This window comes from Manis javanica, chromosome 8, assembly GCF_040802235.1.
Source record: "Manis javanica isolate MJ-LG chromosome 8, MJ_LKY, whole genome shotgun sequence".
Taxonomy (NCBI): Eukaryota; Metazoa; Chordata; class Mammalia; order Pholidota; family Manidae; genus Manis; species Manis javanica.
In genome coordinates, this window is record NC_133163.1 from 12,530,237 (window position 1) to 12,546,443 (window position 16,207).

Sequence of the window (16,207 nt, forward strand, 5' to 3'; positions counted from 1 at the left end):
CGGGTTTGGTGCCAGGCCCACAAAACGAACACTGTCCCGTTTCTAGACCTGCTACATCAGTACGTGCCCCATGGCAGCTCCCAAGACCTGCGGCTGACCTCGCTGCCCAAACATGCGGCCTTTCCCGGAAGCTTTTCAGTTTCTCCCCAAAGAACGGCCTCAAGTCCGCTAGGCTCCGGCACCTCCGGATCTCGCGCACTGGGTGCCCAGTCCAGTTCCAGAGGCGGCAGGAAGAGGCCCCTGGAGGAGGTGGGAGCCCCGCAGGAGAGGCCCAGGCCGAAGCGGCCAGGAGCCTGCAGAGTGGGCGGCGAGCCACTGGGAGTGGGGCTGGCGGCCTCTCAGCCAGAGGCACCCGGCGCGGGGGTCCCAGGCTGGCTCCAGGCCGTTTTCGAATCCCCAAGCTGGTCTGATGACGAACACAGGGCGCGACAGACGCACACGTCGCCCTGCGCTCGCACGACGGTGCGTGCAGGGAGCGCGAGGGAGTCCCGGGCCGTCACCGGTGCGACCAGCGTTCCGCCTCCGCCCTGAGCTCCCGCCACCTCGGCAACTCGGCGCCAGCCTCCCGACCGACGCCTCTGCCGCAGCAAGGCTCTAACCCTAGCTCCTGTCTCTTTAAATGGTGGGGCCAACCGGCCGCCCCTGCAGCTGCTGCCTGGGTGGCCCCGCGCGCCGCTATTGAGGGGCGAACCAAGATGGCGGCGGCTTTGGCTCTGTGAGGAAGACGGAAGAGGCGGCGGCAGCGGCGAAGGGAAAGGGACTTTCAATAGCTTGGAGCGCTCGTGCGCTCGGGGACTCTCGGAGTCTCCGGCGCACGGGTGGCAGTTGCAGCGGGAGCAGGCGTCGGTCGACTTCGGAGAGTTGAAGCAGGGTCGCGGAGCGGAGCCGCTGGCTGTGGTGGCAGGGCCAGGTACAAGGAAGGAAAACATGGCGGCGGAGGCCTGAGAAGGCGTCGGAGCGGAGATCATGAAGGCGGGAGCAGGACAGTGACCGGCGCCCCTAGTTCTTACCGCCGCGGGGCGGGAGGCTGCAGAGCGCCGCGCAGCTCCGTCGGCGCGGCCAGGCTCCCCGGGCCCGGACAATAGCGCCGAGAAGCCGAGGGCGAGCGAGGCAGGGGCCCAGAGCTCGGGCACGGGAGCGGGCCATGCGGGAGGCAGCGCGGCCCCGCGGCGGCCAGCGGCGGCACTGAGGCCCGGGAGTCCTCCGCTTGCGGGCGCCCTCCTGCCTCGGCTCCCTCCTCTCCCGGACCCCTTCCTGGGCGATTCCGGCGGGGCCTCTGCCCCGGCCTCCTGCGGGCGGCAAGATGACCGACACCCGGCGGCGGGTGAAGGTGTACACGCTCAACGAGGACCGGCAGTGGGACGATCGGGGCACCGGGCATGTGTCGTCCGGCTATGTGGAGCGGCTGAAGGGCATGTCCCTGCTTGTCCGGGCCGAGAGCGACGGTGAGTGGGGCCTCTCCCGGTGGGACCCCTCCCTCCCTCCCTCCCCAGCAGCCCTGGGCCCCGTCCCTAGTTGTTTGGGGCGAGCGGGCCTCTCCCCGCGTGCACGGAGGGGGACCGGGGCTGGGGGCGGTTGCCCCCGCGGGGGAGGGCGGGCCACCGGTACCCCCAGCTCTCTCGGAGCTGCAGAGTTAGCGATCAAAATGTTTTTTTCAAGAGTTCCCGGTCGCACTTGCTGGTTCGAGTGGAGCCGAGCACGTCTGAGCGGTGGCGCCTGTTGTGGAGAGGTCGGGGATCTGGGATCGGGAGCCCGGACTGTGCTCTTCTTTTGCGCTAGAGTGACCTTGAGAAAGGCTCTGATTAATCCGATCTGCCTTTATTCACCCATCTGTACAGCAGACATTCTCGGGGAAACTTTTCTCGAAGCTAAAAAAGTTAGCTGTTTCACTCTTTGGAGAACGTTTTGCTGTGCTCTCTCATTTTTTAAAAAAAAGATATCTCTGTTACGTCTCTGATCCTGTTGCAGGTTGGTAACACTGGCTCATGGATCTGGCAACTCTACACTCGGCGTAGGAAATGCTTCTTTGCCGTGAGAAGATAGATTTTGTTATCTAGTGTTGTCTTTTTTCACCGTGTAAACGTCTTGAAAGTTTGGACTAATTTTATTCGAACTTTTTTGATTGCTTTAGGTATATTCATAATTTGGTCAACAGGTGGGGAGAAGAAGGCACATACCTTTAAAACTTTTCAAATCTGCCCTGGTGCCTATGCTTCACATATATTCAAACAGTCCTCCACGTTGAAAGACTAAGTTTGAATATAAGTGTTTCACATTTTAAAAGACTTATTCTCTAGGAATTGCTACTTATCTCAGCATGTGAATTTCACTGAATATGTTCAGGAAAGGTGAAACTATTTTCTGATTGTTTCTTCTGAAATTGAAAACCCGTCAGGTTAATTAGTTTATCATTTTACAGCAGCTATTTCAGTTTATCATGATTGTAGTTGTTCAGTATCGGAATTACTACAAACTAGTTTCAAGGAATTTTAATTGGATTGTATACCCTGAATTCCAATTCCATGAAAAACAAGACTCACTCTAATGTAACTGAAGATTCTGGAGACATTGATTTTCAATTTTAATTGAAAAATGGTGATTTGCAGTATGTTGGCCACAAGTTATCTTTATAAGACTACCCAAAATAACTTAAAACTGGAGAAAACTTTTCCTTTTGGACGCATTTAAAGGGTTTTGAACTGACTATATTGGTTATATTTTTCTAACCTTTGACTTGCCTCTAAAATACAAGTTTTGAATGTCAAGTGTTAGTGTGTTTTTGTATATGACTATCACATAGTAACCAGCTACTCTACATCTTTGGATATTTGGAAAACTATTTACATAGTGAGTTGGAAAGTATGGGCTTTGTAGATTCACTTAGCCTCTTTTGAGATGAAAGGAAGTGTAATTCTGAGATCAATTCTTGGAAATCACATGTCATAAGGCACACATCATGTGTGTTTAGCTCTATGCAAAGTCCTTTGTTTAAAGTATTGTTAAGCATTAAGTGTTAATGTCAGACTATCATAAGGGATCATAATCTTTTAACATAGTAATACAGGAATCTGTTTTCTTCCATTTTTATTTTTACCACTTTGAAAATAGCCCATAACCTCCATCCCTCCTTTTGGAAGGCTTGGGGCCCTATAATAAAGCGGGTTGAGTGGCAAAAACAAAATGGCTTTAATTTTTACCTAATAGGGAAAAGTGCCCTTGTTAAATTTTAAGTTGTAAGGAAAACCAAACCCAAAGAATGGGTTTAGGAAATTCCAAGAACTTCTATGAAGTATTATTGTAAATCTTCAGTTTGGTGATTTTCTTTTTCTAACAGGAAAACTCCAATAGGAATAATAATCAAAATTTATTGAGTGCCTACTATGTACAAGAGACTCTCCTTTTATCTTTTGGTGTAGGTACTGTTATTAGCCATATTTTACAGGTGGGGAAACAGAGACTAAATAACTTAAGATGACACAGCTAGGTTAAGAAGCAAGGTTAGTGTTTAAACTGGGGTAGGGAGAAGTGTCCGGGTTTGAGTGAGACATCTAGCCTATGGCTTGAAACTCTATTATCAGTTTTTTAATTATTATCATTAATGGTTTTGAATGTGTTTTAAACTTCCTTGTTTCTGTCTACTTGCATTTGCTGCTTTATAAAAGGTTTTATTTCAAAGAAAATGAAAACAATTTTTAGCCTAATAATACTTAAGACTATAGTTTATCTTCAAGCCAGACAAGTTTTTGTATTGACTGCTAGTTTGTGTCATCCAGTATTGTGTGCTTTTCTCAGTCTCCATTATGGGATAGTTAAGAATTTTCTTTTTATTGTAATACGTAATGTATTTCTGATTTTCCATAAAATGAGCCATTTCTCTTGTTAGAGGAGTTTATAGGCTTACCCTGCCAATCAGGAAGGCAGTTTCTGAGTGGAAGTATTCGTGGCCTCCCTCTTACAGGGCACATCTGTTCTGGGTAAATATGCCCTTCCCTTCTAAAGCTTGATGGGTTGGCACATCTGTAGCCTACCTTGCCTTGGAGGAAAGACACGTCTCACCAAGCTACTGAGCCCATTTTCTGGATTGCATCCTGTTCAGTAGGTTCTACTGGCAAAATATGTCACAGGAACATATTCCTTCTTTAGTGAAGATAGGTTACCTCATTTCTCAGGTTTTATCTTACTCATGTACCTGCAAAAGAAGATAAATGAATGGATGAATCTCCATTTTCCAGAAAAGATTACTTAGCATTGTTTTTTCTTCTTTCTGTTTCTGCCAGACCTGCTAAGTTACTTGAAGTGAGGATAGTAATGTCATTCTTTACTTGACTTCTCACTTTGTGTTCAAATCATTCTGCTTCTCTCCATTGTAGTTTTTTTCCAACTCTGCTTGCTATTTTTGGAATTGATAAAGAATTTGGCATTTCTTCACACACTGAAGAATGTCTTTGGACATAAAAATCATATCCATGCTCTTTATTCTGAATTATTTGCCACACATCAAGAATAATGTTCTTATATTTGGATTTTGCCTTAAGTTTTAGTATGTTTTATATTTCAGAATAGCTTTGTTTATTATTTGACTTGCCTATTTCAGAGTAGAAAAGGTTCAGTTCTCACTATAATGTGAAGCATGAAGAAAATGACACATGGGAAAATGTTTTGTACAAGGTACTGCTGCTAGCTAATGGTAAAAACTGGAATCCTGTGCTGCTATCTCTTGATAGAACATGGTTGTAGGCAGATCTGCTTCTACCCCTACTATAATTAGAAAAGGAGGTCAGAACACTTTGGGTGGAAAGACATTGTTTTGTTTTGGCTGCTGTGAGAAACAGAGATTGCCTCAGCATTTTTTAATGGTATTCTTTATGAATCAGTAAGTAGTATAGAATCAGTAATCATTCCAGATTTAGATACCAAGAAGGGCTCAGTGTCAGTACTAGAGAAATAATTCACTTTGAAAAGTTTATTTAAACACCCTTTTTTCTTGTGTAGACCTACTTTGTGGAAAATTAATAGGCTTAGTGTAACAAATCCTTGTTTACCATCTGTTGCATGGGATAACTTCTGTAAGTTCCAGGCCCGTCAGCTACATTGGGTATAGTGAGTGTAATAAAGACTTGAACCTTTTCATGTAATACCACTAGTTTTTTTCCTCAAAGCCTTCATTTCAGTTTTTAAATGCCATGTAATCTGTGAACCACAAAATGAGGGGCAAGGGACTTGGAACACAGACCTGCTATAGGTTTAAAGCATACACTAGTCTCCAATCAAGATGAGATTTTGGACTTTGTGATCAACTCATTTTTGATGGCATTGTCTTCCTACTAATGAAGCATAGTGCATAAGCTCCGGAGAAGTCTAGAGGTTGAACTGCTCACTGAGGTGTGACAGCTAGAGTGATTTATTCTGAATTCCTTAAGTACTTATCCATATTTAAACTTAGGCCAGGACCTAGGTGTCTTAACCTCAAAACAAGTATTTCCGTACTTCCTGAATCTGATTGGTTGCTTGGTTGATACAGAAAAAAGAACCATAAAGTTGTAGAAACACTGTAATATCTCATTTTCCTGTGAAAGGACATGATATCTTCTAAACAAGAGTGAATTTCCCAGCTAAATAGAACTGTACCAGAAGATTAAAAACCTTGACAATTTTCATGCAGTGTTTTCTAAATATTCCATACAAGAATGTTTTTCTTAAGCAGTATAATGAAACTGTGCAGATTAACCTTTTATTTGTAATGTGTTTCTGGATCATTGTTGTCAATACTAATTTTTCTACTATTCGACAGTACCCTGATACCAGGAAAATGATATTCAGATCATGCCCTAAAATAGCAAGTATTGGTTATGTACTAAGTACTGAGGAGGTAGGTGTTTTAATACACATTTTTAGTTAATAACTCAGAGCGTCCCATGGAGCTATTATTTTTTCTAACCCTGTCCTGCTGTATTTTGATTCTTTGATTGAGTAGTTCTGGTTTTGTGATCTTTTTTTCCAGACCCCAGAAATTCAGATTTTTTTTTTAATGTAAAATCTTTCTACTTAAAAATATTTGCGTGAATTCAGTGTATGTGGTTTTTAAGCTAGGAATTAAGCTCTTTGCTGGCTCCATCCAGGCTGTAGACACTAGTTTTGAGTTCTCTGATTTAAACTGTTGAACAGCCCTCACCTCACTCCCTGGAGGTGTTTGTTTTATTTTGATAGGTGTGTGTTGGAGGTTGGCAAACAGGACACAAGAAAAGCTCTCACATTTCACAGGAAGGAGGAACCAAGATGTCATGAAGCAGGGAGGGAATATTTTTTAGTGACTTAAATATTTATACTCGTACTATTTGTTTTATTGTCCCTTTTTCTTGCTATCAGTATAAGACAGCTTTGACTGCAGTAGTTTTGGTGTTGTTCAGAGTGGCATTTCCCCTCCTGTACCGTTGTTCCTCCATTTCCTGAGTGTACGGACCTCCTTTTTGTCAATATATTTGGGGCATCTGGTGTTAGGATACACAGATCTGTCTCATCTAAAAGTAACATAGTATTCCACTGTATATATTTAATTCACACAGTATACTGTTGGCACAAGTATATTTCTCAAACTTCTTTCCTCAGAATACCTTTATACTCTCAAAATTGGGGATCCCCATAGCTTTTGTTTATGTAGGTTGTAGCTATTGATATTTACCATATTAGAAATTTATAAGACTTAAAAGCTTTTCTAACAAAAGAATTTAGTGAGAAGAGTGTCATTGTTTTACATATTTACAAGTCTGTTTAACGTCTGGTTTAATTCTTCTTTAAAGGAGTCATCTGCTTCTGAATTCAGTTTGTTGAAATATTGGTGTAGACATTGTGAGAAACACAAGACTGAAAAAGGCAAATAATTATTCATTATTAATAAATATTATATATAATACTAAATAATATTATTTATTACTCTTAGTACTGTTATGAAAATAGTTTTGATTTTCCAGACCCCTTAAGGTCACCACACTTTGAGAACAGTTAGCATAGAGATTATTTTAGTTTTTTACCAGCACAGACACTGCTAGTGACATCTGTATTCATTCACCTTATAAGGATGTAGGATAATTTTCTAGAAGAATTGTTGGACCAAAGAGCAGTAAGTGTTTAAAAACTTGGTAGATAAAAATAAATGACCTTCCCCAAAAAGTTGTGCTGATTGTCAGTCTTAGTAATAGTAAATAAGAATTTAGACCCTCTTTTTATTGTTTGAAGTATATGTACAAATATATGGACTTGAAGGACTATCAGAGCTCATTTGGAGTGGATGCGCTGATGAGCATTTGTGTGCAGAAGTACTCTTTAGATCACCTGAAGATAGCTGATTTTGCTAGTAGTCTAAATGGCAGATTATGCAGTGACCAACTTAATTACATCTATTGATGCATTCACTTTAGCTTGATCACTCTCTTGGGGCGGGGGTGTGTGTGTGCATGGGTCTGTCTGTCCGTCCATTTCCTTCCCAATCATTCAGAAGCTTTGTCAAGTCTTGATATTGGGGTTTGCGGTGTAGGCTTGTCTTTCTCTGGTCTGTGTGACAGTGTCTTTGTCAGATGTGTGAGCAGGTGTCACAGGAAGGGTGAGTGAATTCCTCTTGGGGGATAAAGTCATCTGTTTCATTGGAGAGGATGAATGTGTTTCTCAGGTAAGTTGGGATGGGTGCTGTCTTGTATATGTGCTTCTTATTAAGACAGACTAGACCCTCCTGTTATAAAAAACATGTGTTACCCTTAATGAGAAACTTCTCTACCTCTTTGGTGTCGCTTAAGGCCTCCTACTATCATCTTCCTTCTGTCTCCCCTGTTGCTCTGCTACCATGATAAATGCTGCTCACCTACAGTTAAACTCTACATCCCCATCATCCCATGTATTACTAGGATGGAATTACTGTTCCCAGTACTGTAGCTATAGCAACTGATACAAATAAACTTGTTGTGAGGAAGGATGGTGTTAATGCATATTAACACTAAATTGAATCTTTTTCAGTAGATTGGAAAAGTGCTCATAACTTGATCCAGTAGCTACTAAGAGATGACGGAGGGTAGCTCAATAGATGGACTTAAAGTAGCAGTGTGTCTTTTCATTATTGTCTTACTTAGCCCCCAGACTAAAAGGCTGTTTCCCATGTTCCAGGCTCTATAGCCTACTGATCTCTTACGGAATATGGTATTTGGGGACTAGAGCTGGACTTCTTAAAGTGGTGTTTTAGACCAAAGCAATGGAATATGGCTGAAATCTGTTTTAGGAACAATGCTTTCCCTTAATATCCTAAAATTTGCCAACACCAGAAACTTCTAATGTGCTTTTTCTTGTTTTAACTAGGGCTCTGAGAGGGAACACTTCAAACTTTCAACTTGTGATTTTTTTCATTTCTAATTGCTCTGACCCTGTAAACTAGTGAGAGTTTTGAAGTAAATGCAAAAGGGACTTGAAAAACAATAGTTACACCATGGCTGGTTTTCTGTTTTGTTTTGGCAGCTGCCAAGGCAGGTGTGTTTCTTGGAAACATAACTTTAACTCCTGTGCCATGTGTTGTTTGCCCTCTCTTAAACTTTTAAAAAGAATCTTTGAAGTATATACATTAAAAAAGGTGTATGTAAGTGTTTTAGCTTGAATTTTCACAAAATAACCGGCACTCTGGAAGCCTGCTTCATGTCCCTTCGTGGTCACTTTGTCCTCTTCTCTCCCTTTCTTTCCCCACCAACTGCTAACCTAACTACTAACGACTTAGATGAATTTTGAACTTTATAATAAATAGAATTACATGTATATACTTTTGTCTGAGGTTTCTTTCATGTGTGTTTTTCATTCATGTATGCTGTGTTCACATGTACTGGGTTCATCAACATTCCTATATGGTATTTCACTGTATGAATATTTACACTTGAACTTTTTTTTTAACAGCATTTATGTGCCATATAATTGACCCATTCAAAACAGGGTTATGCAACCATTACCACAATCTAATTTTAGAACATTTTGTCCCCTCTGTAAGAAATCATGTACCCATTAGCAATCACTATCCATTCATTCCCCCTTCCTCCCAGCCCTAAACAACCACTGATCTAATAATCTTCTTTGAATTTGCATATTCTGGATGTTTCATATAAATGCAATCATACAATACATGGTTGTTTGTGACTGGCTTCTTTCTCTTATGTTTTCAAGGTTCATCCATGTTCTAGCATGTATCTGAACTTCACTTCTTTGTATAGCTGAATAGTATTTCATTTTATTTATCAGTTCATCAGTATTTGAACACTTGGATTGTTTCCAGTTTTTGCTATTATGTATAATGCTGCTGTTGAACATATGTGTGCACATACTTGTATGGGCACATGTTTTCATTTTCTTGGATATATACTGAGGAATGGAATTGGTGGTATCTAGCTTTTTGAAGAGCTGCTAAATTGTTTCCCAAAGTGAGTGCATTTTTATGTACCAAAAGCAAAATGTAAGAGGTTTCCAATTTCTCCACATGGTTGTCAATACTTGTTATTGTCTGTTTTTTATTATAGGTATCCTAGCAGGTGTGAAATGATATATTTGTGGCTTTGATTTGCATTTCCCTAATGACTAATGATGTGGAGGATCTCTTTTCATGTATTATCTATTTATATATCTTCTTTGGAGAAATATCTGTTCAGGTGTATTGCCCATTTTTAAATTGGGTTGTCTTTTTATTACTGGTTTTGTAAGAGTCCTGGATACAGGGATATCAGTTATATGATTTCCAAATATGTTTTCCCATTTTGTGGTTTGTCTTTTCACATTGTGGATGGTACTGAGTACTGTTGGTAGCACAGAAATGTTTAATTTTGATCATGTACAGTTATAGTTTATCAGTGATGTCCAATTTTTTCTTTTGGGTAGGTTGTGCTTTGGTGCAGTTTAACTTTTAATGAGGCATTACTTAGTCTGGTTCTGTTACACTGGACCTCTGGCATCTTCTAAGTATGTTACAAAGTTAATTGTTTCATTCACTCTATGTAGTTTTCTAGAAAGAAGTTATTTTTGAGGACATAATATATTTCAAAGTAGGCTTTTTGGAATGTATTTTCTCGCAGAAACCATGTTTTGAGTATATTCATATACCATGACTTTAAAAAGTTTGATCCATAATGTGCCTGACATACAAAATGCAAAATTTGTGTTATAGTAGTTAAAATAATGAAAGAATATTCACAAAGATAGTTGGAGACTTCTACTACTTCCAAGGCACTCTAGACATTGGGTTCATTGGTTTGCTTCTTTTTCTTACCACTAGATAACTGTCAGTAATATCCAGAGTAAAAATCCAGTAACCGTGTATAATAAAGAAAATCAAGGGGGCACTGGAAATTTTATTTGATTAATTTGACAAAAGTTGGAAAAAGAGAATACTCAACAATTTCCTCTAGAATGTGAAAGTACTTGTTGAACCTCAGTGAGCCAAAAATAATAGAGTGTAAAGAAATGGGGTGGTGGGGGAACAGATGGGAAAAATACACTGTCTGTTTAGTTACCTTTAGTATAAAAAAGGTAAGAAAGATTTTGGGTTAAGCAGTTAGCTGTTCTAGACATGGTGGGAAAATATGAGTGAAGGGGGAAGTTCTTGTGCACAAGGTGTTCACAAATTGAGTAGTGAATGGTCAGTAAATCACTAACATGGGACAGTACAATAACATTAATAAGATAATTTTAACATAAAAGCAAACTAAATTTGGAAATGTTAAGAGTACCCTTTTCTTAATCGCTTATCCACTATTTGGAATGGGTACAGTAACTGTTAACTGTTAAGTGTACTTTGAGGAAAAACGAAAGCTTTGGATTAGAGAAAGCTGCCGAAAAATAACTGCTGCTTTCCAAGCATTTCTGGGCCAGAACTTGTCTTCAGATAGTGTATTGGGGATAAACTGCAGCTGGTTGATGAGGTGAGAGGTGTAAATGTAGTCTTAAAATTTGCTATTTGTCACTAAGTAGTAATAATTTTCCAGATACCATTTTTACAAACTTGCCAGGGAAAAAAACAGGAATGTACAAATTAACTTACTACTATGAGAAAGAAATTGATTATTTGAAGATGGAGAAGTGTGGTAATTCCTGTATTATGAGGAACAGAAGTAGACTTTCTGAAGGTGAAGTGAATTTAGGGATGTACTGAAGGATCAAACCTTTGTATTTTCAAACTTTTGCAAATGAATTTTCATTTTATTTTTAGTCTTGAGAGATCAGATTTTATTTGCATATAATGCTTATTTGCATGTTTTAAAGTATTTCTCTGAGTTATTCTTTATATCAGAGATGTAATCCCACATTTTATGGCTTTATGCTCTGCTGTTTTACTGCTCTGTGCTGCCAGTAAGTTGTTAGATTTTTATTACCATCTAGTCCTTCCTCTTCACATAATTCTATCTTTCTTGTTAAAAGCAAGCATGTACAAAGCAATAATTTATTAGGTTGCAAGTTGGTATTGTTTTAAAAGTAATATTCCTTTGTTGTATGTGTATCAAATGTTTAGAAAAGGAAGTATGTGTGTGTGTAAGAATATAATTTTGCTGCTTGTCAATTACATAATGGAATGTCTTTAATTTTTCCGTTTCCTAGGTTCTCTACTTTTAGAGTCCAAAATAAATCCTAACACTGCATACCAGAAACAACAGGTAAAATTTTGAAGATGTTGTGATTTATCTTGCATTTTATCCTCTCAGTTTAGTGATTAAATGAAAATCTACCATCTGATTTCTTACAGTGAAAAATTCAGAAGAAATTATAACATACTTGCCAGCCTAATTCTAAAATGTAATTTCTACCAATCTGTACAGTCATTTTAAATTAAAAATAAACTTGCTTCAAATAAAGCTAAGTGTAAGTTCCAAATACTGTAGTAGCAGCCAAGCCTTAATTCTTAAAAGGCAAAACTAAAACAGTAGAGTTTTCTTGTTTCTGCCTACAGAAAACAGAAAGGACCACTGATAAAAATAATTAGCTACTAGGACAACTGCATGGCAGAAACACCTTCCTTTGCTGTTGCAGATTCTAGTGCAGAAAGAACATTCATATTCCTGTAGAGCAATTCAGTATAGATAAGAATCTGATTTCCACATAGCCTAAATAGGGCCTTATAAAGATGTTAACAGTTTTTTAAAGCAGCTTTCAATTTGAGTACTCCTTCTTGTACCCTTCTGATGTGTGAGAGATATCTGAAAATAAATCTTTCTCTCACATAGTGTCTATCAAATGGTATTTCTTCAGAACACAGACATAGATGTGTACTGAGTGCTGTACAAAGCCAGTGAAGTAAATACCAGTTCCCTCATTGCCCTGAAAGTGCAGCTATGAAATAATTTAGAATAGAGGATATTACAAATATTCATATATATATATGTATGTATGTATATTACTTTATAAATAAATTGTAAAGAGCATTGCTTCTTCATTGACCATTGAAATACTACAAGAAAAAAGCTAGTATTAGCTTTATTTTACACATTAAGTGATGTCTAAAGATTGTGACTTGGTTGAAGTCATACAGATAGTACACAGGAAAGCTGGTATTGTCTTAAATTTATTTAACTGGTGATTTGTCCAGAAAATATTGATACAATATGAAATACTTTTTGGATAGTTTAATGGTCTGTTAACACTTTGTTGTATTTAGTGTTCTTAAGAAAACGTTTAGGGTTGATTGGAATAACTGGAGACTAGAGTGTTTGGTTGTTTTTACTTAAATAAATTAATGAATGTTTTGAGGTTTCAGTCAATTGAAGAGTAAAACCAGATTCTAAAAAAGAGAAAGATTGCGTCTACTTTGAGGGTAAAGGAACTAGTCTTATATCTTAACCTATAGGTTGTTGGATGATAAGCAAGATGATTGAGTTGGTGAAAATTAAGCTCCTAAAACAGAAAAGCAATTCCTGAAAAGTTTCAAACTTTGAATTTGTCAAATGGATAATTAAGAGCATGTCTAACAGTGCCCTGACTTAAGCCTCCAAAGTGATTCTGAATATGCACTGTAGCAGAGCAGTTGCTTATAGTTGTATTAAATCTTTCTTACAACTAGTGTGATACTGTGTTTAGGCTTGTTCCAGTTGGTCTTATAACCAGTTTTCTTAACAGTGTGTATAATGCCCGTATTAAAGATGAAGAAACTGAGGCTTAGGGAGGTAGCCCAACTGACTGATTTCTGGAATGCTGATCTTAGTGTTAATTTAAGTTATTTTGAGTTTAACACTTTGCGGGTACTGTGTTTTTTTTTTTTTACAAATTGAAGGTTTGGGGCAGCCCTGCATCAAGCAGGTCTATCAGCACAATTTTTCCAACAGCATGTGCTCAATGTGTATCTGCTTCACATTTTGGTAATTCCTACAATACTTCAAAACTTTTTCATTTTTACTGTATTTGTTATAGTGATCAATGAGTATGTCTCGCTGAATGCTCAGTAAGTGTGGAACGGATTGCCTGCCTCAGATCTATGATATCTGAAAGTAGTTGAAGATAGTAAAAAGGAATCTTTGAGCTCTTTTTAAAACTTCTGAACAAGAATTGTGGATTTATCCTATTAGTAATGCTGCACAACCAAATCAAATTATCCTCGCTGGCCTCACTTTAGTTCAATGAGAAATTACTGGTCTTATGATTGACATTTACATAATTGAACAGAATTAATATGCAGTTTATCAGACAAATTTTTAAACAAGATCCATTTGTGTCTTTGGTAGTGAAACATTAGAAACTGCTTCAGTAGAAACATAGGTCCTTTATAATATCTTAAAAGGTAGCTCTAGGCATGTTTCCTCCTCAGTACAGGAACCCTTATCATCCCAATAGATGCTTATCCAGCCTTTGCTTGGCTCCTTTCAGTTATTTATTAGCCAGATTGAATTACTTTTTCTTTATATTGTACTCTCAAACCCTTCTCATTCTAACTTCTGATTTTTCTCGTTGCACCAGCCTGAAAAAATGCTACAAAATAGCTGTTAGGTTAAGCTTTTAAAAATACATGTGTCTCTGTACCATTCAGCATTTCATATGTAGGCATACCTCAGAGATACTGTGGGTTCTGTTCCAGACCACTACAGTAAAGTGAGTCAAATTCATTTTTTGGTTTCCCAGTGCATATAAAAGTTATGTTTATACCATACTGTAGTCTGTTAAGGGTGTAATAGCATTATGTCTAAAAAAAATGCATACCTTAATTAAATGCTTTATTGCTATAAAATGCTAACCATCATCTAAGCTTTCAGATAACAGATACAATAATGAGAAGCTTTGAAGTATTGTGGGAATTAGGAAAATGATGTGGGAAACAAAGTGAGCACATGCTGTTGGAAAACAGTGCTGATGGACATGCTTGACTCAGGGTTGCCACAAACCTTCAGTTTGTTAAAAAAACACAGTATCTGCAAAGTACAATAAAGCAAAGTTCAGCATGCCTGTATTAGTTGATTTGTGGACCTCTTTTAATGAGAAGACCCTTTTTTGAAATGGCTGATTACTATGAAATACTGTATATATTCATTTACAGTCAGCAAGTTTGTAAAGATACCTTGGACCCTGTAAATATTTTTATACCATGTGTACTGTAGAATACAGACTAACTGGATTACAAGGAATATAAAATGGTGTCTGTATTTTAACTATAGAGTTGTTGAGATTACATTTTAATAAAAACTTGAATCATTAAACTATCATTTAAAAAAACAGTCTGAGTAGAAGAAAGAGGTGCATCTTGCTTCTTGAACCACAGCACATTGGTGAACGTTAAAGTCCTCTGTCCACAGAAATGCTCACATATTACAATTTTAGTCAATAATTTCATGGGCACTGGATATTGACAGAAAAGAGAAGGAGCTGTGTTTATTCATTCCCTCCTAACATGTCCTGGTTATTTATGGAATGCTCAGACTTCCTTTTTGGGCATTTTGACTAGAGCATAAAATGTAACTTAATGTGCAAACATAGATAGGATTGATACAAGGTTTAGTTTGTAAATGTTTAGGACATTGAAATTGTTTGCTCATTTTGTAGTGCTTTTCATATACATGTTGGTTAAGCTTTTCCTTAAGATAAGTGGTTTTCATTTAGATTGAACAAAATGAAGTGGGAAAAGGTATTGGTTATTTCCAGCATCAGTGTTGCTGAGTACTGTTCTCAGTTCCTCGTTGCTGTGTTCATTTGTCTAATACCTTGAAATAGTTTATGATAATGTATGTTAATCATTCAGACTTCTTTTCTTCCTTTCAAGGACACTTTGATTGTGTGGTCTGAAGCAGAAAATTATGACTTGGCCCTTAGCTTTCAAGAAAAAGCTGGCTGTGATGAAATTTGGGAGAAAATATGTCAGGTAATTTTAGAAAGTAGAAAATCAATATGTTGTCTTTAAGCATTTTGTTTTTTGGTGTGCTTTTCAGCTAATGCCCAAGATTTTAAATAAATAGATGAGCATTTCATATAGATCTCTTAAATTCACTGCTGTCTGTGAAAAGCTTGATTTGTAGAAAAGTGTGATTTATTGACACCAAACTATGAAGCCCAGACTTTTATTTTATATCCAGCTGTGTTTTAGAACTCCATGAGTATTCATTAGCATCTCAAAGTTAATAGTCCAGAACCGAACCCAGGCTCACCTAGATTGGTTAATGCTCCCATCTCCCTCATCTCAGTAAATACTATCCAGTTGTAGAAACCAAAAGCTTGAGGGTCGTGTTTAACCTGCCTTCATCACTTACATATTCAGTCCCTCAATTATAAATCTTAAATCCATTCACTTAATTTTCACGCCTATCACAGTGTACTAAGCCACTGTCATTTCTTGCCTGGTTTATTACTTTATTCTTCATTGGTCCTCTCAAATCCATACCACAGCTAGAGAGATCTTTTTTAAAATGCAAGTCTGATCATATTACTTTTCAGTAACTTCTTGTGGCTCTTGACTATCCTTTCAGCCTCGTCTTGCATGTTCTTAACTGATCCTGGAATTTCCTACTGAGTAGTACCCCATCTCATGACATGATCTCCACAGTCTTCTGTGAACATGTGCTTATTTTATGCTCTAGTGGCTAAAGCCATTGGCTTATAATGGGCTCATGTAGATCATTGCATCTTAAGGACAGTTTTCTGTCTCCACATACATTTTTAACTGGAGAATAATCTTCAACAGATTGCGTAACTCATTGGTTAGTAAGAAAGTGTGGTCCTCAAACCAGCA

General features: G+C 38.6%; 1 protein-coding gene across 2 annotated transcripts in view; it reads left to right on the top strand.

Annotated features, from left to right (window-relative positions):
- Window positions 1-1,237: 1,237 nt before the first annotated feature.
- The window catches only part of PPP4R3A (protein phosphatase 4 regulatory subunit 3A), a 34,924-nt gene continuing 19,954 nt past the window's right edge, over window positions 1,238-16,207 (top strand). For both annotated transcript variants that reach the window (XM_036991683.2, XM_017649992.3), the window contains exons 1-3: window positions 1,238-1,445; window positions 11,605-11,660; window positions 15,245-15,343. In XM_036991683.2, the coding sequence (XP_036847578.2) occupies window positions 1,304-1,445; window positions 11,605-11,660; window positions 15,245-15,343 (297 nt within the window). In that variant the 5' untranslated portion in view covers window positions 1,238-1,303. The remainder of the gene's footprint in view (window positions 1,446-11,604; window positions 11,661-15,244; window positions 15,344-16,207) is intronic.